The sequence below is a fragment of the Pollachius pollachius genome, assembly GCF_949987615.1.
Source record: "Pollachius pollachius genome assembly, chromosome: 8".
In the NCBI taxonomy this organism is placed as follows: Eukaryota; Metazoa; Chordata; class Actinopteri; order Gadiformes; family Gadidae; genus Pollachius; species Pollachius pollachius.
The window spans coordinates 18,959,261-18,984,735 of NC_136941.1; the positions used below are offsets into that span (position 1 = coordinate 18,959,261).

The window sequence follows — 25,475 nt, forward strand, 5'->3', positions numbered from 1 at the left end:
GAGGTTGAAAATTAATTATAATATTATTATGGGTGGTAAGGTCATAAATTAAGAATGTAATGATGAGTTTTTACATGTGAATGTAAGAAATCACAGGCTGTTGAGGATCCTGATGGCTGACTAGGATAGAAACCGTACTTCAGTCTGCAGGTGAGAGCAGATGCCCTGGTCTCGCCGGCCAGACGGCAGCAGAGTGAAAGTTAATGTGCATGCTGGTGGGGGTCCTTAATAATCCTGAGAGCTTTCCTGAGATAACGTGTGTGGGAGGTGTCCTGCAGGACTGGGAGCTCTCTGCCAATGATTTGCTTTGCAGTTCTGACAGCCTGGAAACCCAGGTACCACCTGACGGCCCGTGGCTGAGCAGCTCTCGTACCATATATAGGGTCAGCTTATCTGCTGAGTCTGGTGTGTGTCATTCCACGTCCACCCTTGGAGCATTTTGACATTTTTGAAAACGCTTAACCATCATTCAGAATAAAAAATACAAGCAGTCTGAACTAGCTATCAAATTTAAAACCCATCCTAACTGGCCGCAACCTTGACACGTGTCAGGAGTCTGGGACCAACTCCTAATCGTGGGGTTCCTCTTCCCTGCATTCCTGTACAGAGAACCAAAGTCCAATTGGACCAACAACAACTGGTTGAGTGTAATTGAGTATTGATAAGATAGTAATGCTTCAGGTATAGTGTATGGACTGACATTAAAAATGGCAAATCTGCAGATGTATTCAACACAACCATCGATTCACACCACAGAGACCATCTACAAATTTTCAATATGCATAGATTTTGAATTTTGGTTTGTTACAAATCTGACCTATATTATATTGATGTCTTGATTTAGATAGAGCTGCTCTAAACATGTTATTTCAAAAAATAATCCAAAACATCGAAGACATAAAACAAGATCTTCATATTTATTCCCAAAGTATGTTTCAAAAGATGTACCAGGTGTACCAGGTGACACAACGACATGCAGTGCACCAGTATGAACAGTGGAGTGGGTTGATTGACTACTCCATGACATTGTAGAATGCACCTTGATAAAATACCATATAACATTTTGCAAATTCTACAAAATATGTAATGTAATGGGATTGTTTATAGCAAAGTAGTTATTATATATTTCGGACATTATTAAGATGGCTGCAGACCCATATTAACAGCTCTCATTAACCAAGCAATATTGGTTCATAAGTTGAATGGCAACAGAGGCAGTATTGCCAGATCTGGCAAGAAAAGCAGGCAACAGCAACTCAATAAGTGCACAAAAACAAACTTATTTAGTTATATCCCCCCAGCATGCAATCCAGGTGATGAATTGTTAAGGTTAGAAAATAAGATAATGGTATGCATGGTACCACTAATTTTACCTTTGAAAGTTGAAATTGTTTTTTTTGCTAAATCTTTTATGATCTGGCTACACTGTCTAAGCAGCTGACACACTTACCCACATATTGATAATTAAATAACATCCTAGTTCCTTACAACTATTGAACCATTCTAGGAGAAGCATTATCATTCTTCATTCATTACATGGATGCAATATGTAATAACAATGAAAGTCTGTGAAGGGATCCATTGGCACAATCACTTTGCTTGCTGTAGCTGCATTTTTTTTTCCCTTGCATACTCAACCCAGTCGGAAGTTTGAAACAAAGAAAAATGTCAAAAACTCCACATCATGCAGCCATCATGACATGCACGCATTTGATTATCTGAAACATTCTGTCAAATGAAATAAAAAAAAATACATACAGATCCCTCATGGCCTATGGAGGCTCATGTAGGCACATGAGGCCTGTGACAGACACCAATACAAACACCCGCGTGGAGGAAAGTTCAAGACGGTGAACTGAAGAGTTTGGTCCTCACTCCTGTGCTTCTGTGGCTGGTAAGCCAAACCGATCGAGTACTTCATAGACACGTAAAGTCTCAAACATTGTTCTTTTGGCTCAATTATCGTCCTCCTCCTCTGGCTCCTCCACAGGGGGCAGGAGTAGCCCCTGCCTCATGCAGCCCTGGAGGTAGTTCACCAGAGTCCTCTGGAAGTGCTGGATGCTGCTTGGGTCCCTGAGCTCGTGGCCCTCGTCAGGGTACATCTGCAGGGAGTAGTTGGCCTCCACCTTCACCAGACGGCTGACCAGCTCCGCGCTGTGCTGGAAGTGGACACTCGCTACGGTACCGTGAAACACGCACAGACGCACGCACACGCACGCACGCATGCAGACACAAACACCCACACAAACACACACACACACACACACACACACACACACAGACACACACAAACACACAGAAATAATATTAAGTTTGAAAACAAAACTGTCAAAACTATTAAAATAAAATAATTGTGTAACTGCAGGATCTCACCATCTGCAGTTCCATGTAGAATTAGGATATTCTCGTCTTTGAGTTTATGAACCTCCTCAAGCAAAGATGCAGACTGTAGGAAGGCAGACCAATAACAATGAATCTCATTATACAGAGACAATTATTGTGATCATTGTCATATTATTCATGCTGTCATTTTTTATTATTTCATTACAATTTGAAGCAATATATCTCACCAAATATGTGTGCTCCTCCTTGGCTGGAAGGCCTAAATATCGCTCAGAGAATGCAGAACCTATATGTGATGGAACGAATCATGTTAAAATAATTATTACATAATTTAAGCTTTCATGGGTTTATAATTTATGACTGCATAGTTCTTACTCACTATAAAGTCTGAAGTCTGTAATGGGAGCCGCGGCAGCCGCACATTGAAACAGCCGGTCCGTTGCACCTAACATCTTTAGAGCTAAATAACCACCAAACGCCTATGAGAAAGTATATGAAACGCACGTAAACACAATGCTCAAAGTGGGTAAAATGACACGCACATCCAGTGGTGCTTTCTAAATCAGTAGAGATGTGCCAGCCATTACACCATTACGGTAACCATTCCCCACATTATGAAAAAGCATTGCCACCTTGCCGTAAAGGGCCATTCTCCGATCGTCGATGTAAGGCAGTTGCATCAACCATCTGTGGGAATGGGCCATAAAAGTACATTTCATGTTCATTAAACACATCAGTCCATATTACTTTAAAATCACCTCACTGGCATAATGTAAAATAAATAAAATAAACGAATGAGGCAGTATACTGACTCCACGACCCCCAGGTAATCCTTCACTCTGAGGGAGCTGAGCTTGTGGGGGTCCACCGAGGAGGCCCGCTGCCCGCCGCGGCCGTCCACCCACGCCAGGGCCACGCCATGGGAGCTGGACAGCACCTGGGGCCAGCCCAGGCTGAACTCCTCCGTCACCGACAGGCTTCCAGGAACTCCATCGCTGACCCACCAGAGAGGATTAGGATTAGCCACTCGAGCTAACACACTAGGTGTGGAGCTGGACGGAATGAACAGCGCCACAGGTGGTCTACGACAAATCTGTTGTGATGTCTGCACGACATACACATCTACCCGTTTATATGTACAATGCATAACATTTGAATAAGCTAATGAGTGTGTTTTATTAAATTAATGTATTGTATTGAATGCAATTACAGTTCTATTAAATTTGAATAGCCCTTAATCACAGGTAAAGTTTCAAAGGGATTAACAGGCCATATAGTTATGTCACCCCCCTGACACTAGCCCCCGAGAGGGCAAGAAAAAGCTCCCTTATATATATCTGTAGAAAAATACATGAAAGATAAATATTCATAGACATATTGATATATACATAGAAAGAACGATAAAAAGATAGACAATAGATAGAATCTCAGATAGATACATAGATAGAGGTATAGCAATAGGTATCCATGCTGTCTGTCTTCATGAAGAATACCTATGACCCTAACTCTAATGCTGCATATGCAGCCTGCTGGCTCAAAGTGACGCTGCATGCTACCAGACATGTGATCTGCTGTAACTCAAGCCCCGGGACTCTTACACGATGAGGAGGAGCGGGTGCAGGTTCAACTCGTAACCCCGAGGTACAGACAGCTTTAGGTGCAGATCTAAACAAAGCATACAGAGACACGGTGAGCATCTTCGGCATGTAGATCCGTAGCAATGAATGTATATATATATATATATATATATATATATATATATATAAAACTATATACTGTATATATATACAGTGGGGCAAAAGAGTATTTAGTCAGCCACCAATTGTGCAAGTTCTCCCACTTAAAAAGACGAGAGAGGCCTGTCCTTTTCATCATAGGTAAACCTCAGCTATGAGAGACAAAATGAAAAAAAAAATCCAGAAAATCACATTGTCTGATTTTTTGAGAATTTATTTGCAAATTATGGTGGAAAATAAGTATTTGGTCACCTACAAACCAGCAAGATTTCTGGTTGTCACAGACCTGTAACTTCTTCTTTAAGAGGCTCCTCTGTCCTCCACTCGTTACCTGTATTAATGGCACCAGTTTGAACTCCTTATCAGTATAAAAGACACCTATCCACAACCTCACACTCCAAACTCCACTATGGCCAAGACCAAAGAGCTGTCAAAGGACACCAGAAACACAATTGTAGACCTGCACAAGGCTGGGAAGTCTGAATCTGCAATAGGTAAGCAGCTTGGTGTGAAGAAATCAACTGTGGGAGCAATTATTAGGAAATGGAATACATACAAGACCACTGATAATCTCCCTCGATCTGGGGCTCCACGCAAGATCTCACCCTGTGGGGTCAAAATGATCACAAGAACGGTGAACAAAAATCCCAGAACCACACGGGGGGACCTAGTGAATGACCTCCAGAGAGCTGGGACCAAAGAAACAAAGGCTACCATCACTAACACACTACGCCGCCAGGGACTCAAATCCTGCAGTGCCAGACGTGTCCCCCTGCTAAAGCCAGTGCATGTCCGGGCCCATTTGAAGTTTGCTAGAGAGCATTTGGATGATCCAGAACAGGATTGGGAGAATGTCATATGGTCAGATGAAACCAAAACTTTTTGGTAAAAACTCAACTCGTCGTGTTTGGAGGAGAAAGAATGCTGAGTTGCATCCAAAGAACACCATACCTACAGTGAAGCATGGGGGTGGAAACATCATGCTTTGGGGCTGTTTTTCTGCCAAGGGACCAGGACGTCTGATCCGTGTGACGGAAAGAATGAATGGGGCCATGTATCGTGAGATTTTGAGTGAAAACCTCCTTCCATCAGCAAGGGCACTGAAGATGAAACGTGGCTGGGTCTTTCAGCATGACAATGACCCCAAACACACCGCCCGGGCAACGAAGGAGTGGCTTCGTAAGAAGCATTTCAAGGTCCTGGAGTGGCCTAGCCAGTCTCCAGATCTCAACCCCATAGAAAATCTTTGGAGGGAGTTGAAAGTCCGTGTTGCCCAGTGAAGGCCCAAAAACATCACTGCTCTAGAGGAGATCTGCATGGAGGAATGGGCCAAAATACCAGCAGCAGTGTGTGAAAACCTTGTAAAGACTTACAGAAAACGTTTGACCTCTGTCATTGCCAACAAAGGCCATGTAACAAAGTATTGAGATGACCTTTTGTTATTGACCAAATACTTATTTTCCACCATAATTTGCAAATAAATTCTTTAAAAATCAGACAATGTGATTTTCTAGATTTTTTTTTTCATTTTGTCTCTCATAGCTGAGGTATACCTATGATGAAAATTACAGGCCTCTCTCATCTTTTTAAGTGGGAGAACTTGCACAATTGGTGGCTGACTAAATACTTTTTTGCCCCACTGTATATACATGCAGAACTATAGAACTATATATATATAACTATATAACTATATAGAACTATGGAACTATATATATATATAACTATATGTATGTATATATATAGTATATATATTAATAAAATGAATACTGGATAATGAGCAGATATTAAATGCAGATATGAAGGAACCATCCACTGATTGTCTCACCGTGGCTGTCTGTGGAGAGCGTCTGGAACTTGGTCTCTGGGAGCTGCTTGTCCTCCAGGGCTTCAGCCAGAGGGCCGTTGTCCTCCAGCACCTCATACCCTGGGGAGGAGGGTCCATGGGGGGGGTTTCATATACAGGAGAGCTGTGTGTACAGTACACTAGGCCCGTGTTGAATCCAAAACATCACCATGGTGAGTGAGCAGGTGAGCAGGTCCGTGACACAAGACCAAATCCTTACCACAGAGACCATAGCACAGAGCCATTACCTCTGCATGACCTGGAGCTTGTCCCAGAATACACGCAAAATTAAATGAGAGGGAAATGAGTGTATCAGTGGCAATAATCCAGTCCCAGAAGCTCCTTAAGAAGTCAATTTCAGCACCTCTTAATGTTGGTTATCTAACTAATTACTGGAGTCTTTGTCTGTCTGTCTGTCTGTCTGTCTGTCTGTCTGTCTGTCTGACAACCGTTTATCTGATCATTTTCCTACTTGGGGGTTGCATTGCTGAGGACCCAAAGAGGTGCAGTGTCCAGAGTGACCTTGTTTGGATGAGCGGTTTTTGAGATAGCTGCAAGCAGCAGTACAATCAGCCCATCCTGAGCAGGGACTTTTTCACTGGGCACTGCATTAGTATAGCTAATGCGGTTACGTTGTAGTGGCCTGATAGGAGCTGAAGTCTTTTTTGTATTGTGTGAATGACATGCAGCAGCTATTACACAGAGCTGAAGGTAGAGGGCAATGTTTCCCAAGGAAAACATCAGGATGAATTGTTGTTGTGCAGTCTGGATATTGTGTTTGTGTGTGTGTGTGTGTGTGTGTGTGTGTGTGTGTGTGTGTGTGTGTGTGTGTGTGTGTGTTTGTGTGTGTGTGTTTGTGTGTATGTGTGCATGTGTGTATGTGTGTATGTGTGTATATGTTTGTGTGTGTGTCAGTCTTCGACATTTCCCTCCTGACTACACCGCCCTCTCCGGCTGCCCTGAGCGGTGGGAGAGAGGCTGGGCGGAGGCGTTAGACACGGGGGTGTAGGACTGGAGCAGAGCTTCATCATTATGAGAGCCAGGCAGCGGTAGCACTCACTAGAGGGCTCCGTCGTGCTGTGCAGCGTCACTTGAGGGATTCCGGGGCCTGGTGAATTATACAAACAATGAGATTAAACAGGAACTTGGGCTATTTGAGCAGTAAGCAACTTTCACTTCCAGCTATTCCATATCTTCCGGCAGAGGGTATATTTGCTGGTTTTGTGTGCTTGCGTAGGTTGTTCATATAATGTTTGCTTATAGCTGTGCTTGTTTGTTTGTGTGCCGTCGGTGGGCCTTGTTTACCGAGGCAATAGAGAATGAAGTTGGTCTGATTGTGGCTGAAGTCTGCTTTGAAGAAACTGCATTCCTCTTTCAGATCACAGGAGAGACAATTGCGCTGAAAGACTCCGTTCAGGTCCACGCTGAAAGAGAACACCAGGGCTGTTGAAGCGATGGGCAGTATGAGTCAAAAACCCATTTCACAGAGGTGTCATCGTACGACAAACAAAGGCGTCGCTCAACACACTAGTAATGGGTGTGTTACATCATGTACCAGGGCATAGGTTGTAGACCTATCTGCACTAGTTTGCTCTGCTCGGTACATCAAAGTAGCAGACCCGTAATTAATGAGACAAGCAACACCTGTTACTCTGTGAAGAGGATCTATTGGACATACTCCATGACAAGGTCTATCTGTTCCTTAGACACATAACTGTCGCATCTCTACCTGGAATAATAGAATATACAAGGGACTGATTCCTCAGACACAAATAGGAAGTGGAGTGTGTATGGATGATAGCTGGTTTAAGCAGCCTCACCTGGCCCGGGTCAGACTGATTGGACTCTCTGGCTTGGTGCACAGGTTAAACCAGCCATCACCACACACACACATTGTTACACTCCACCCTCCCCCTAGGATACTTTTACTGGGCTCCTCCAGACAAGGACACACAGTGGTGAAGTTGGAAACCGGTTTATTGTAGAAATATAAATATATATAATAGATCTCCAATGATATGAGCTGGTGCTCCAAGTTGCCATGCAGGAGATTTCCTGAGTGATTTTATGGGAGAAATATACTGAGGTTTAACGGAAGTATAAGCATTAGCCTACCTACATGACGTCCAATCACTCATTACGCCTCTATTACACCTCCAAACGGCCCTCTGAGATGAACCTTGATTACTTAGCAGACTTCAAGTTGATCCCTAAAAATATAAACTTCTGTTGTAGCTGTACAACAGAAGTTGTACCCCGCTATACCCGGCTTAGCTCATCCAGGAAAATACTTCAAGAGGGCTTTATGAGGGCCAGAAAGGAGAGGGGAGCCCCCTTCATGCGCTCTACATTTTAAGGCTAACTAATTAATTTCAATGTTAAACATTACTTGCCGTATGAATGTAATTACTATATGCTTAAAGGAAGCCGTTTTCCTGCCCATATAAAGGAAATAAGAGTGAAAAAAATCACACTCAATAAAGGCCTACATTCCGAGGGACATCCTCGTGTCACTCATTTACACAGTCTACACTCCTGAGATGAACCCTGGTTACTTAGCTGACAACAAGTTGAGCCCTAAAAGCCGTAAACCTCCCTGTAACTGGCTCACCCCATCCTGAGAGGAAGAGACGTGGAGACATCTGACTAATACTGACTTATGCGTTAAGGATAACGGGTTAGTGCTATAGTCAAAGTCAAAACATTGCCTGCTTTATGAATGTTTTCCACAATCACATACGGTGGTATTGTCAATTGGTGGAAGGTATGCTATATTGTCTGAGTAGATGTTGTTTATTATGTAGTTTTATACTAATAAGGTGACGGGTAGATTTCAATCAGAGAGTACCTCACTGCTCTACATCTAACATAACTGTAATGTGAAGTTGAACATTCTTTCCGTGATAATCTACTGAGAATCCAGAGAAGACGATGAGTGCATGTTGAGTCAATGGGGAGCTGGGCTGGGGGACACGGGAGGTGCCTCACATGTTGTGCTTGGTCAGTGTATGTCGGAGGTATCCACCCATTTTGGGAACATTACCTGAAGCCTGATTCAAGAACAGTTAAGAGTTCTTGCAAACAAACTCAGGTTTTGTGGTTACTTGCAACAAGGGATAATAAAGTCTTTATCTTTCAAACTTTAGCTTTCTCAACCTCTCAGATGTTAAATTGTAGCATTTCATCTACGACTATGTTTGACTTGTGCACATTGATTGCTCAATGAGCAAAAAGTGTGCAGCCTCACCCAGCCCCAGAGTCCAATCAGTCTGACTCGGGCCAGGTGAGGCTACTTAAACCAGCCATCATCCACACACACTTAACAGACATTCATCATCCTTGTAAAAATATATATATGGATGCCATGTTGATGTCTGAACTAGCAACTTGGCTACAACACCTGATAGGACTTTGAAAAAAGCTTTGAATCAATAAGGGAATGTATATAACTGGTATATATCCAGGAAATGGATGATTGAGGAGACAAGCTCCTTATTCACAGTTAGCCGACGAGAACATTTAGCATGTGATGCGGTCTGCAGGCTTCCTGTCAGCTGACTTGGCCTCAGCCTGTTTAAACGCATTAAGCTGGGCTGCCTGCCTGGAACCCATTCATGGGGGCAGAGAGGCGTCAGCTGTTGCCCTACGGGGGTCGTTTTTTCCTCCATAACAAATCATGCCGGTATATTTGCAATAGTAAGCCTGAACATTATCATGCTGCTGTTTTGCTGCTTTGCAAGGGTAAATCTCAGACCATTTGAATAAGGAATTATTGATTCCATCTCTTTAAAAGGGATCAAATCATTCAGTATGTGATTAATTCAACCAAATGGCAATACATCAAGACCCTCACAAGTATAAACATATTTCCTATTAATGCAACTGATTTTGAAAGTAACGTATCTCACCTGTAAAGATGTCTGCTTTGCCTAGATCCCTCTGAGCTCATGAAGTATCTGTCAGAGACACAGAGACACAAGCCAATGGACACCTTATAAGTTATTAGTTATTTTGACCCTCAACAGTCTACTCTTACACCATGTTGTAAATGATCCACACAGACCATATATCAACACAAAACATGTTTCCCATTTGTACATAAAGCATAACCAGCTCAAACATATTATGTCGGCAGCAGAGAGATGGAGGCTGTGCTTTGGAGCTCTGAATCCACACTGCAGCCTCTTCTCCTGTGGGCTTTGTCTTCAGCGTTTGAAAGATTGTGATTGTGCATTTTGTGTGAGCGCTTTTCAATTGCTTGCGGAGAAACGAGGGAACGCGTGAGTTTGGCAGCCATCCACCACCCACCCAAATCACAGGACACTTTGCACAGTATATAGTCTCTGATGTTTGCTGTAATGGTACTTCAATCAGTCATGAAGGGCTACAATGTGCCCCAAGCCAACGGAGGGCAGAGCTAAGATGCACCGTTCCACGGCTTAGTTCGACTAATCCAATGATGCGTTCCACACCACCTCTTTGCCACAAGCAACATCCAAATTCAAACGGGTGGGATGGTTCTCTTATCTTATTGGCTTTAAACTGTTATTTTAAACATATACCACTGGGGTGGTATATGTGACACGTTCACTTTACCAAACTAATGTGGAGCGAGGATGGCTTTAAGTTTCGGCTCTCTGCTCTCTGTAGTCTCTTCCTGCGATGCCATCTTATGTTCATGGCTAACAAACAGAAAAACCTATATGCTACTTCTGCTCTAATGCCCCAGAGGTCGCTCACGTACATCCTCCCAGCTTCCTCGTCCAGCGCGCACAGCGACGTCACGTCCCAGTTCCCTGATGTCAGAAAGCGGGGGGGCACGGAGGGGATGGCAGGCTGGGTCCAACAGGAGGCATAGAGAGTGGATCAAGAGACAGGCACGCACTCAAAACAAATGCATGTTAGATATATGTGAATAGAGATATCTCCTCCCCTTATTCTGTGGACACATATATATATATATATATATATATATATATATACATATATTAACAGAAGTAGGGGAGGAGATATCTTTTGGGCTTATGCCTCACATTTCTTTCTGAAAATCTGATAAATAATTCAGATAATAGAACATATTACCAAACCATAAGACAAAGCAGATATTTTGTTTTCTTTTCATAACCAATTACATTGAAAGATAATAAAATAACAAGAAAAAACAAAAAATGTCATTGCACTTATTGTTTTGTGAAATGTAGGAGATGAAAAGTAGATTCTGTTATCTTAATTGGTATCACTAGAGGTGAGAAACAAGCAAAACTTTATTTTCTCATGCTGTTTAAAATTACCCTGTTTAAATTGGACTGCCTTCTGAGTGATTAGCTATTAGAGACTGATAAAAAAGGGAATCGTGATGCATGATAATAACGATAATAATAATAATTGATCAGTTTTTTCTTATAGCGTTTTTCTAAATACTCAAAGACGCTTTACAAAAGAAAAAGGAATACATACAGACAGTACAGACACTCAAACAAAAGGAAAAAAGAAACAACATCACAACAATAGACAAAACATTAAGAGAGCGAAAAAGGGTGGAAGATGGCAGAAGATGTATGTATGATGTTGTATGATGACGGTTTTGTCTGAGGATGTGTTCTCTGACCTGGGCTGAGACACTGGCGATGTGGTAGAACTCTCCACGGGCTCCCTGTTTGGCAGGCAGCACCATATAAAACACAGAGCCATCCGCAGTGAACAAGGGGGTATCCTGTTGGTGAGAGACAGAGAGAGGTCTGAGTCAACAGAGATACGAAGGGCCAGCCACCAAAGTGATGACCAAGAGTATCCCTCTCACCACCGCAGCCCTGGAGAGGTCAGAGCTGCTGACCTTTGTACTACTGACCTGTCGGTGGTTTTGCATGAGAGCCATGACCATTTTGTGTTTCTGGGAAAAACAATCAAAGAGAGCAGAATGTTATTCATCAATATCCAGGCATTACATGAAGCGTTCTCAGGGAACAAAGCTTTTGGTTGGTCTGCAGGAATATGTGTAATAACAATCTGGGACCTCTCACCTCTGAGCAGGCCCCAGTGGTGGCCTCGCAGACGCACAGCACAGATTGGTTCTGGGAGCGGTTGAGCCAACGCACCGCAAGGCGGGTGCTGCTGATCCAGGTTACCATGGAAATGTAGCCGTCTCTACACAGAGAAAACAATTAGCATCATCATCAATAATACAGAGGGGGGCCAACAGAAAGATAAAAGATTTTATTATTTAGCTATTTTCTTTTGCGATTTAAAAAAAAGAGTTTAAAATGCTTGTTCAAGGTCAAATAGAAGGAACTCCGTAAGGAAGCAAGAGCAGAGTAAACACAGATAAATAAAAGAAAGATGAGAAAAAAATGAAGGAGAAACCGAAATGATGTATAAAAACAAATCAACACAATTTGTTAATTTTAAAAACAAATACAAAACAAAAGAACCAAAAGCAAAATCTATCCTTCGAAAAGATTTGACACCTGGTCCTGAAGGAGTCTGGGGGCATCATCTCCAGCGTGTGAGTCGGACCATACAGATTCACCACAAACAGGCTGACAGACGGGATACTGGAGCCAGCCTGGGAACAGCAGCAACAACAAAACAGCCATCACAACTGAGACATGTCTGCAGACATCCTGGCAGGCAAATGCTTAAAAAAGAAACATGGCTGTCAAAGCCGTTTTGAGACCTTAGGATAGGGGTAGAGCCGGTTGGAGGGGTAGATGTTGCCTAGGAACAGCGGTAGCTCCATCAGCGGCGTGGCCGAGTTGTTGATGGTGAGGTAGGCGAGCCGGGCGCCATCCACGGACCACCAGTGCGCCGCGTAGCTCAGCAGCACCTCCTCTGTGGAGCAGAACCAGGACACTGCTTCAGCCTGGCTCCTTGACTAAACCCCTGCTGGCTGTCTGGTGAGGCTGGACAGCGACTGACCTTCGTAGGTCCAGTCCGCCAGGCCGTTGATCACCTGCCTCTCCTGCCCAGAGGACGTGAGGCGCAAGGCCGGGCTGGATACGCCGGGCTGGTAGTAGATATCTCCCCCGTGCACGTAGATCTGACGTCATAGCGCCAATTGATCATGTCAGACGGAAACAGTGTTGTGTTGTGATTTGATTATTCCTATGATTCGGTACACTGAATTCGTCTTGAAGGCAGAGCACAGCTGTGCTGGGAACAGTGCCACTTAACTCATGGGCAACAGATGAGCAAAGATGTATGAGCACATTTATTCTGCTATATTGCCATTGATTTTTTTTCTTTTGTTTTTAGTAAACTAACTTGGTGTACAATATTGGCTGTGCATGCTGGCAGGCATAACTGATGTGGAAGCCATGGCCCTGAGTGATTGAAGTGACTAAAATTTGAGTGGTGAGTTGGTGATTGAGTGAGTGTGGGTGTGGGTGTAAGTGAGTGAGTGAGTGAGTGAGTGAGTGTGAGTCTAACCAGCTGGTTCCCCTGCGTCCCCCAGCTTGCGTACTGCAGCCCGGGCGCCTCCCCCTCTGGTGGGCTCAGCTCCACGAGGTCCCTGGAAAACACACACAAAGACCCTGACTTAAGCTCCCTGAAGAGAGAGAGAGAGAGAGAGAGAGAGAGAGAGAGAGAGAGAGAGAGAGAGAGAGAGAGAGAGAAAGATCCATGCCTGGCCCTTGCGCTTTGTTTGGTAGAGTCTAGTTGAAACGAGGACACAAGATGCCGAGTGGAAAGAGATGAGGATATGAAAGGTATCGGTTCATGCAAGGGTGCAAACTCGCTCTTTCCTTTTTCTTCAGTTGCAGTTTTTAGGACAGGCACACATTTTCTAGCAACGTTTTCTCAGGTAATTCCCATAACAATCTTTCGTAGATACAGGATCCTGGCTCAAAACACAATTACAATGACGTTCGCTGCTGTTATTGCACTGAAGATATTTTGTAGGCAGTCAGGAGCCTAGCGAGGACACTGACACAACAATGTTGGGCGAGATGTAGGGCGGAGTCATGGTGGGGTTATTTGACGAGACACAACTGGGGTCGGTCCGCGGGCCCGCTTGCTTTGGCAGCAGTCATGCCCAGTGCAGCCCATGCAATAGCAGTAGTAGCTGGCTACCTACCCATTGGCCACAGTGTAGATAGCATAAGAGGCAGTGAAGGACTGAGAGAACACCTGGAAGAGGGAGAGCACACATTGCACAACAACAGTGCTGCGCTTGAGAACAGACTTTCAATTGTCTCCATACACGTGCACGCTCACACACACTCTCACACATGTGCATGCATGAAATCACATATGCATGCACACATGTGCACTTACTCCCCCCTCAACACATACACTCTCACACACACACACACACACACAAACGCTCACACTCGCATGCACACACACACAAACACACAGGCACACCTACGTAGATTGCCATGTGCATATTCATATTATTATACACAAGCACAATTTGCCTGCAGCTATAAATCAAGTAGTGATGTTTGATTGTATCACCTCCACATATGGTCACCATGGGGAAACAGAGAGACAAGCTCTATGCAAAGAAATTAACAGAGACAGGTAAACACTGGGGAGACTTGAGAATCTGGGGTTCTTATTCTTATTAGCTGCATAATTGCTGCTGATATTCCTCTCAGAGACAGATCTATCGTGGCCACTCTTTTGTTACCCTGACACAAGAGGCCCACTGAATAATTGAATTAGAAAGTAGACAAAGACTAAGACCAAAATCAATGATTGTGTTTGTGTGTGTGTCTGTGTGTGTTTGTGTTTGTTGGAGGCTGTGTTAAACACAATTGATCTCAACAGTAGCTGATTAATTCCAGGTAATGTATCGATCGCAAACATTCTTCTCACAACAAAGAGTTAGAAGCAGGATAATGCAGAGTGTTCTCTGAGAGGCCAGGCACTGGCAGCCTGTCCCTCAAGGCCCTGCTGCATGTCCGGGCTGCGGTGTGGCCTGCTTAACAGCGTCATCGCATTTCTCCCCTTAATCTGTGTCAGCGGCAAGGGAACGCACGGACGGAGAGGAGACGAGAGAATATCTGAGCACAAATACTGTCGAGCTTGGTAATTGAGGTTGTGAAAAGCAGCTTGCAGTGTGCAGTGCCCCGTCTCACACAGCGGTGAATTTGTCATTAGCGTGGGGACGGTGGTGCATGGAGCAGGGACACTCCGGTGGAACGTGATGCCTTTGGGATTACAGGCGGTGAGGGCGGGAACAGGAGATTGCATCGTTCAATTTGAAAAACAAGAGAGAATGGAATCCAATCAATGGATTCCATTCAACTTCTTCCTTCCTTCCTTTCCTTTCTTTCCTTCTTCTTTGTCTCTGGAATTAGTTTAATCTGATCTGCTGACAGCAAGCTTCCACAGCTTGTGTTTTGCAGTGCGGCGCGAGAAGGCTTCTCCCCTTTCTCTAGGACCAGCGTGGAAGGCCAAGGCCGTCCATTCTCGCGGATGTCGACAGCGAGTGTGGAGCGGTTTGAAGAAAGTGTACAAAGAGCGTGCCAAGAAGAGACGCAGTTCTGATTCCAATGTGCCTCCCCCCCCCTCATAACCATCCTGTCTATAGGCTGACCGCCCCCTCTCTCGCTAGTACACGCAGTGATAGTGTCTGACTGAACACGGCTGTAACAATAGAGGCCGGATTACACCAGCGGCGGCTGTGTGGGGAGGACATATTGGTTGCAAAGAATGTGCTGCAGAACCCCCCTGTCTGGAGGATAATAGCATTTCCTCCGATCCCATTATTCCTGCTTCTCAGGATTCTTTGAACAGCAGTCACAACGTGTTGGATTTTCTACCTGCAAAGCAAGAGCTGCTGTCTCCACCGTGAAAAATAAACTCCCCGGCTGCCTTGCTTGTACCTAAATGCCACTGTGTTGATTAAAGTCTGACAGGGTTTACTTTCCGTAATCACACTCACACACACACACACTCACTCAATGCAGTGGAGAGTAAGCAAAATGTCGCCTGAACCAAAGCCTGTGTTCCCGTGCCCACCCCACATGTAGCTCTTACCCCTCATCCAAATCTATTCTCCCCAACAGGGATACGACGCCCCCCCATGAGCCGCGGGAGCTAATACAGAATACAGAAAAGCCATTTAAACCCCCCCCCCCCCCGGTCAGACCCGTTGTGAGTGATTTCCTTTGGAAGAGGTTGCCGTAAGAGTGAACAGAGCACATCACATTTTGTGTTGATGTATTTCTTTATTTTGCAGTCGTTCCCGCTCGGCGGTAAGAGGACATCTCCCCCGACGTGAAACACTCTGTCTCTCTCCTCGCGGGCGGCCGGCCTCCTCAGCAGCAGCAGACGGGCCCTCTTCTGAATAAAGCCAGTGCTGACTGTAAATCACTTCAGTCAGCACAACAGTCCAACGCCCCCTCACCCCCCCCCCCCCCCCCCCCCCCACTTCTCCCTTCCCTCCCCACCACCTTGTTTGCCCCCCCCCCCACGACAGAGAGAATGTGAGTCAGGGAGGCACGAATGACAGAAGGGGAGATTGGAAAAGGAGTAAAATATGATGAGAAAAAAAGGCAATATACCCTCACGCACTGACAGTGTGCGAAAGACAGAGACACACAAGCACGCACTCACACACACACACACACACACACACACTCACACACACACACACACACACACACACACACACACATACACCTACACACAAGCTTATGCAAAGCTCCATAAAGTTAAAATAGATAGACAAAATACTTTCCGCGTGATATGCTAATGACATGTCATAAATAGAGCCCAAACAGGGGCAGTGATCTGAAACGCTCCTCCAACTCATTTGAATATCTGCCACAGCTGATATAGAACAAATCGTTTGCTGAATATTTTTGACTCAATTCACAATTCTTTACTGCGTGCTATTGGTAAAAAAGATTAAAGAAGATTAAAATAAGATTACTCGCAAAAATACTAAATAGATAGATATATGTATATGATAGTAATATACATATAAAGAAAGTAATATATATCTTTATATCTATCTATCTATCTATCTATCTATCGATAGATAGATAGATAGATAGATAGATAGATAGATAGATAGATAGATAGATAGATAGATAGAAAGATAGATATTGTAGACTTTTTGTTCTAATTTTCCTTTGCCGTTCATTTCGGGATTGGATTCTGAAATACCAAACATGAACATATTGATCATGAATAAACAAACTAAGAGTGCCATTGGGCTTTCTTGTGTTCCTTTTTTTCAAATCCTCATCCGCACAGAAGCTCCTTCCCAACCACCTGTGATGGCCTCTCCTACGCTCCTCATTAACATTCTCCAGCTAAACCAGCGCAGGCATTTCATTACACAGCCACATCAGACCTGATCTCTCTCCTCCAGCCCTCACTCCCACATCCCCATACCTTCTTCCATCCCCCCGTTTAAATATTCAATGCCCCATATGTTTTATCCCCAGCCCTTTGGTGAACACCATTCCAGAGGCACAGAGTGCTGCAGCAGCAGAATCACACAATCCCCTCCTTCACCCCCTCCCCCCATCTCTCTCCCTCCTCTCCCTCCCTCCCCCCTCCCCCTCCCATCCTTCCTTCCTTATCTCCGCTCTAACAGGGGATGATGTGATTACAATGCCGGTCGCTGTTTAAAGCCACCAGAGGATCCAATAGACACGGAGCAGATTGTTTCATACATGTGGGAGGGAGGGGGGGTACTGTTATTCCGCTCATCATTCAGGGGGAATACGGTTAGTTTAGGTGACTGTATCCACAATCTAATGGGGGAAAATATGGACCAAATGTACCTGTTGAATGTCATACGCCAACAGAACAAAGCTCTTGTCAGCTGACACGTAGAATTTAGTTGTTGTGAGGTCCTGAAGATTGGAAGAAAGAGGGGAAAACATACGATTAGAAAATGTCCTTTTTGTAATATTGAATTGACAAGATCGGGAGTGTCTTATGCAGATTTTTTGATACCCAAAAAGGCGTTACTGCAGATACTCATGTTTGCTTGTATGAGCTGAAACAGCAGCAGAGACAACTTTCACTGGAATCCTCTTACTAGATCTAAAAGACAAGAGGCTCTTCTCATCATGGCAACATAAGCACACTGTGTAGCTGTGACCTGAATACATCCATCACTATATCAGCTAAAGCCAGGGCTTTCAAAATGTTGCACCTTGCTTGAGAAATTACGCTGTAATTGACTTATAAAAGACTCACAAAGAGGAGCGATAAATAATATTTATACTGTCACTTTCACACTTTAAGTGCTTTTCACAGCGCTCAGCAGGAGTTCAGAGAGATAATGAATATGGCACCTTGTTAGCTCATTCCATTTCCCTTTTATTCACCTAAGCAGCACTAAATGCAATATATTTCAAAATCAGGGATGTTTTTGATGGGTTTTCCATCTACAGTCCTTTTATGTGTCTGACATCAACTTCTCTGCGCTGGCAGGCAAAAACAGCATTTTACCCCAAAAAATCATAACATGTTTCACACTACAACCCATATAAAGTCTGCAATGGGATGACATACAGCTCACTGGAATCATTCATCACTTTTGCCCAATCCCATCAAATCCTAATGGAAGATTATCTGTTTTACATACAAGTGCATCGCAATACAGTCAATTAACATTACACACTTAACGCCATTTCACATTGTTCTTGGAAGGCTGCTGTCTATTTTTGGTTCCCTCACACTACTACTATAAGTGCCTTCCTATTTCCCCTCTCTCTCTCTCTGTATTGACCTATTTGTCCAGCTGTTTCTGTGTGTGGATCAATGGCTGCTGTGTGGCCGAGCCCATCTCACCAGGGAGCTGTTGTCCACCAGGGTAGCTGTCTGGTTGAGTTGCAGGTTGTAGGACATGACATATCCCTCTCTGCTGCGGAGGGCCACTTCATGTTCTGGCAACAGGGATTAAAACCGATTCTAGAGAATCCTGGTCTCATGGGCAGACATCCACAGGAGGCCACGGCGGTGGTCTGCTTATGAAACGATGATGCTCTGATATTGCAGAGCGGAGTAGGCGGCTCTTACCGTTCAACCAGGCCACACAGGGATCGTGAACTTTGAACTGGTCCTTCTCAAGGTCATCCATGGTGAGGTGGGAACGCAGAGACAGCCGGGACTCATCTATCAGAGAAATAGGAAAAGGTTAGGTTTTGTATTATTATTTATCGCCTTTTTAGCTTACAGGCATATCTATTATAAAGTCGTATTAACCAAGGAATGAAATCACCCTCCTCCTCAGTTCTTGTCCGGTAATATCCTGTTTTACTCGGAGATGTGCCGAATTACGGTTGTAAAATGCACTCTGAAGGCCACTTCACTCACACTTAAAGAGAGCGTAATGTACATTAAAGCCAACCTACTGTTCACAGAACACAGAGGAGCAGTTAACCCCAACACTGGACTACTCTGAATGTCATGGTGCCTGCTTATATCTTATCCAGTATTCTGTATATAATGTACACCCTACCTTCCTGGTTAGGGCCACGTTCTGTTTCCTTACCGGGCGTGAGGACGATGACCGACATGATGACCAATGACATGACCCCCAGGATCACCACCAGGGCGATCCCGATGCCCTTCCAGTTCCGCGGGGGACCCCCAGAACTGCCCAGGTCCTGGTGGACAACAGGCCACACACACACGAGCAAATTAACAGACACACACACAAATGAATACACACATTTACATTTACATTTAGGGCAGTTAGCAGACGCTTTTATCCAAAGTGACTTACAGCAAGTACATTTGTCAGAAGAAGGAGAAACAAACACACGTACACACACACACACACACACACACACACACAAATTAACACACAAATTAACACACAGACACACACACATATACACGCACACACACACACACACATAAATGAATACACGTACACGCACATACGTACATACACATGCACAGAGGGTGATTGGCGTTAATGCAGCAGACGTTGGAAGCATTAGTGCTGCTGTTGTCTCCCCGGCCTCAAAGCAGGGGATTTTTTTCCTCCTTGACATGCTCATCAGCACTGGTCGTCCCCAAGGAACATCAAAGCCTTCTCCGCTTTTACCACAACACAAATATGAACTCATCTTTCCTTAAGAGAAGCTCTTGCAGCTTGCAGAGGGGACATTTAAAGGTAATCTCAGACTTCCATATGTCAGAACACAACGCTAAGAAGGAATGATGAAGGACTATGTTGACGGCAGAACTGCTGTATTTACTTACACGAACGCATGATGAAAACGGACACTGCTAATGATGAAATATAAATACACTCTGAAAAGCTGCAAAGACTCAAGGATAAACCCAGTGTGAACAGTAGACAATGTGGAAGAGAGTGAGAGCGTGTCAGCGCTCGTAGTTAAGGCTCTATTTCTGAACACCCTCCTCAGGCGATGGTGGGGATAGCAGTACTGCTGGGATAAAGAAGTGTCACGCCATCACTCACGACAAAAACACCATCGCGTCCCGCGCACCACGGCTGCTCTTCGCCCCGCTCATAATGAGTGGGGTGCGGCGGCAGCAAGGCCCGCATAAGCAACCGCTGGAGTGTGACAGCTCCATCACACAGAAGCCGTAAAACCCAGCCTTCATTACGGCCAGATAGACTGTTCCCCATACGCACCTCCTGCTGTCTCCCGGGCTACCCAAAGACTGACACACACACACATGTGTGTGTAGTTGCGCGTGCGTGGGTGTGTGTGTGGGTCAAGCTGCCTATCCAGCACGTTGGTGCATAAAGCAGCTCTCTAGATGAGTCCAGCTGTCCGTACACCTGCGCTGCACCAGCCCTAGCTGCCCTGCCTGACCCAGACACAGCTCCACGCCTCCATTATGTGTGTGTTCGGATTTAAACACCTCCCTGGCTCTCTATATGGGTTATGGGTTGTGCTGTGTTACAACTATGGTTGTATACATCGGAAAAAAACATATTACACCTGAGACATTGTGTATGAGGGAGAGAGAGAGAGAGAGAGAGTTTCTCCACTCCTTTCTTAACATATAACTGCACTCAAGAAGTCAGATTCAATACGTCTCTCTGGCAGCAGATTCATAACTGTTCAGACTAAAGAGCTGCCCCAGAAGCCACATCGTCCAAATGGTCAAACAATGTCCGCCAGCGCTCTCTCTCTCTCTCTCTCGCTCTCTGTCTCTGTCTCTCTTTCTTTCTCAGAAAGAAAGAGAGACAGAGACAGTTTGTCGGTCTCTCTCTCTGTCTGTCTCTGTGTGTGTGTGCGTGTGTGTGTGTGTATGTGTGTGTGTGTGTGTGTGTGTGTGGTGTGTGTGTGTGTGTGTGTGTCTCTCTCTCTCTCTCTCTCTCTCTCTCTCTCTTCCCATTCAGTCAATGTAATACATCTCTTGTGAATCTCATTCCCTGTTCCCAGAGTGGCTCGCCATAATCCCTTCTTTTGGTCAGAAGGGGTACTTCAGTCAATCTAAAGGCTTGATGGGCTGTTTGTCTGTGTGAGTGTGTGTGCGTGTGTGTGTATATGTGCATTTGTATGCGTGTGTGTAAGCGTGTTTCCTGCAATGCGTTTTATCTTCTCTGTGTTCAGAGTGGTTGATTAGCCCTCCTTTGTACTGGGAAGTGGTAGTTCAGGTTAAAACATCGGCTCAGCAAACCCTCTTCAAAGTCCTACACCAACACGCATGTGTCCAGACAAACCTTTAACGAAACCCTCTACTGAGTTTGGCTTCTTCAGATAAACCTTTAACGAACCCCTCTACTGAGTTTGGGTTCTTCAGATAAACCTTTAACGAACCCCTCTACTGAGTTTGGGGTTCTTCAGATAAACCTTTAAGGAACCCCTCTACTGAGTTGGGGTTCTTCAGATAAAAACCTTTAACGAACCCCTCTACTGAGTTTGGGTTCTTCAGATAAACCTTTAAGGAACCCCTCTACTGAGTTTGGGTTCTTCAGATAAAACTTTAACGAACCCCTCTACTGAGTTTGGGTTCTTCAGATAAAACTTTAAGGAACCCCTCTACTGAGTTTGGGTTCTTCAGATAAACCTTTAAGGAACCCCTCTACTGAGTTTGGGATCTTCAGCCCTCCAACCAAATAGGATTGGGAGCAGCACCATGCCTGAAGACACACACAACTGAGAGGAACAGGGACAACTACCCGTGGTTCCACGGAGCCCCGTCATTAGACAGGGTTCACTGATTGGCTGAGGCGGTCGCCGGCAGAGGGAGAATCCCACACTGGAGGAATGTGGAGCTTTTGTCAAAACGAGGTACAGATACGAGTTGCCTCATAACACCAGTGGGAGCAGACTAAGAAAGGCTGCTGACACAGGTTTAGTGGAGGCAGTCACAGCGCATGTGGAAATGTGGGTTTTGAAGCACAAAAGTTGCTTGCATAGTACTAAGATAAAGAATCGGGCTTGTGTGACTGACTGCGCAAAGGCTTGTGGGAGTCAGTACCCTGATGGAAAAGTACCTTGACTTATGTTTGGAGGCAATACAATGAATCACACAAAAATCCCTCTCTATTTCTATAAAAGCCTCATGGATTCTATAGGAGCTGGCCAGTGGCCTTGCTGAGGTGTTGGTGAAATGCAATGTGTTTAAACACCTGTAATAGAAAGCTCATCCTGTTTAATGGGTAACTTTCTCCAAAGAATCCCCTTGAGAGACACTTGGGTGTACATTAACATTGCTCAATTCTAATGAAATGATACGACAGCTTTCACTCTGGCCAGCGCCACACGCGGGGGTGAATTTCGCTCAACCAAATTAGGGGATCAATAACGTTTGAGACTGACCGTGCTGCAGTGAGAAACTATTGATACAAATGATGCTGCCTGTTGCTAATATTTAGATAGTCAGACCGAAAGGTCTGGCAATCAATTAAAAACACCTCATTGTGGAATGGAAACACATTTCCCTGCACTTCTATCTGCGTTTCTTAAGACATTCACTTCAACGTGATGCATCATTGATCAAATGGAAATGTAAAAATAAAGAAATAAGACTTGACTCTAGAAATGTGCGCCGTATTGATTGGTTTTCATAGTATAAAAAGGAATCCACAACAAAAAAGGCAATTAATCCGTACACCATGAGGCAAAGAGAGGGGAATTCCAGGCAGTGCACAGAACTCCTAAACAAGGCTCCTGAGACCTCCTTAACTCTGTCTCCACTGTCTTTGAGGCGAGGAGAACCCCAGAACTCATCCCAGATAAATCACTCACATTGAAATCCACAGGGAAGATCTGCATGCTTTTGCAACGCTGCCCTAAAGAAACAATGATATGCAAGGCAGATACATCGGCCAAATGGACATTCAGCTGAGAAGAAAGAGTCCATTGGCAGTGGTGGACACATATTGATTACAATATAAACTATAATTGCATTCAGTGGAGGATTTTAGATTGCAAAAGAACCAATGTCTGTCTTGACTTGTCAATAGCTATGTGTGCCTAATTTACACTAGTGCCTATCATCAGCAGCTTAGCATGTGCTTTATTTGAATATTTAGCAACCAGCATGTTGAACATAATGAAAAACACCAGCGTGACCCCGATTTACAAAGCAGTGCCCTAATTCATATTGAGAAATGAGATTTATACTAAGGTCAGTGTAACAACTGAGTGTGTCACAACTCTGAGTTTTTTTTTGTTGTGTACAGATTTCCACAGCAGAAGAGTAGTGTTTTATACCCTGAAGGCAAACACAGAATGAAAGCATCCAGCACTTTGGTCTCGCCACTGCTGCAGGACAGGCCATTGTGTTGTTATTATTTGGTGCTCCTCTCACACATAGGCAGATTGCTATGCATTGCTGAAGTAGCATGGTGGCTGTACTGTGTTGATGCATAGCTCTCCTCCAGATGGTGCTTCTGCCCGGGTTACCAGGTTGAAAGCTGAGCAGTCATATGAGACACATATTTAAACCGAGGGCTTCAGCACACAGAGTCGAAAATGAACAATGATGCCAAAAAGCCTGTTTGTCGTGTGATTTTGCTGTATACCATTAGAACAGTTGTTTCGAATGCAAAGGTTTATTGTATGCAACACATTCCGAGTGTGCAGATTATTGTAACCAAATTGTGAGGATTAGACTGAGCTTTTGAAGAATATTAAGATACACATGTTTAAATTATCGAAAAAGTGTTGAGAGGTCCTGGAAGGTTATATTCCTTTAAGGGTAATTCATTTCAGAGCTTTCAATGGGCAATACAAACAGTAAATAATTCATGTTAGCTTTTGGTAGACCAATATCCTTTGATAATAAATAGGCTATAAAACTATAATTTTTTTATGCTTCGTTTCAATAATAGAAACATTGCCATGAAGATGTTTTGATCTTAAAACGATCCTGATTATTGTGTGCAGCTCTTACATCTAATTACATAAGGTAGAAGCCTTTGTATTCCGACATAGACGTAATTCGTGATGCCCTGTAGCCAATTATGAGACAAGCAGACAAATAGCATACAACAACAGCACATCAGCATACATTTTAAAGAATATTATTTGGATGAAACAACAATGAACTATCAGGCATTTTGAGAAGATGTGCATGAGCAACAATAGGTGATACGAGCTCCTGCTCAGAACACACAGGGGTATAATCAATCATAGTGCACGATTAGCCAAACACATTATCACAACCTCATAATCATTATTTCTACAATTATTAATTTGAAATGCACTGTTAACCGTCTGTCCCTGTGGTGCTATGGACTGTAAAACATAACAACACTAAACCTGGAAGCCTATAGAAATTGTATGCACTTCGAAATACTAAAGTCACTGCAGTGGGCATGTGTTCCTGCCCAAGGGTTCTACTTAAAGTAGACATGGAAGCACAAGAGGCTGCATACAATGCTTGATCTCTTGGCTTCACATGGATTATAAGTCTAAGTCTAACTAAAGATTGGTTGAAATATCCCCAACAGCTATATGTACGTAAGTGAATCGAACACAGGTGTGTCACCATAAACACGCACACACACACACACACACACACACACACACACACACACACACGCAAACACGGACGCACGCACCCACGCGCGCGCGCGCGCACACACACACACACACACACACACACACACACACACACACACACACACACACACACACACACACACACATAAAAGACACCTGCCGGGTGCGTTCATTTGCCGTGGATTTTTAAACAGATAAAGAAAAAGAGCAGAGAGACCCATACCGGTTCCGTAGTCATGTTCTGTTGAGTTGTGGCTATCATGGTTGACCTGTAACGTGTCTATGGTCTGAAATAACCGTTCAGCTGCAGCCCTGTGTTTCGGTGCCTGTTCGCTATGCTCCGCTTCTTGCAAGTTTGTCCCGAACGGATTGGTGGTTCCCACCTCTCTCTCTCTCTCTCTCTCTCTCTCTCTCTCTCTCTCTCTCTCTCTCTCTCTCTCTCTCTCTCTCTCTACGTTCTCCATCTCACACGCACTCTGCCTCCCTCGATTTTCAATGCACATAAGCACCCGCGAATCTATGCGTGTGAATTTCAGTCTTGTTCACTTATCCACGTCCTGCGCAATCCATATCGTCTATCGATCAGCCGATATGACTCAGAAGGGCTGCCCAACAACTGGATCTGCACGGAAAGCA

The 25,475-nt window shown here is 44.4% G+C and overlaps 1 protein-coding gene across 1 annotated transcript; it reads right to left on the bottom strand.

Moving 5' to 3' along the window:
* Positions 1-1,955: 1,955 nt before the first annotated feature.
* LOC307078871 (inactive dipeptidyl peptidase 10) lies at positions 1,956-25,101 on the bottom strand (the record flags this gene model as incomplete). The annotated part of the gene is made up of 25 exons (XM_079740879.1): positions 1,956-2,176; positions 2,374-2,446; positions 2,571-2,629; positions 2,723-2,822; positions 2,976-3,030; positions 3,156-3,338; positions 3,942-4,008; positions 5,905-6,003; positions 6,983-7,030; positions 7,228-7,346; positions 9,831-9,878; positions 10,667-10,758; positions 11,531-11,635; positions 11,771-11,812; positions 11,943-12,066; positions 12,387-12,484; positions 12,596-12,750; positions 12,838-12,958; positions 13,348-13,429; positions 13,994-14,046; positions 17,667-17,738; positions 18,685-18,779; positions 18,913-19,008; positions 19,388-19,502; positions 25,063-25,101. The coding sequence occupies 25 exons, from the start codon at positions 25,099-25,101 to the stop codon at positions 1,956-1,958; spliced, it is 2,361 nt and encodes a 786-aa protein (XP_079597005.1).
* Between the last annotated feature and the right edge of the window lie 374 nt (positions 25,102-25,475).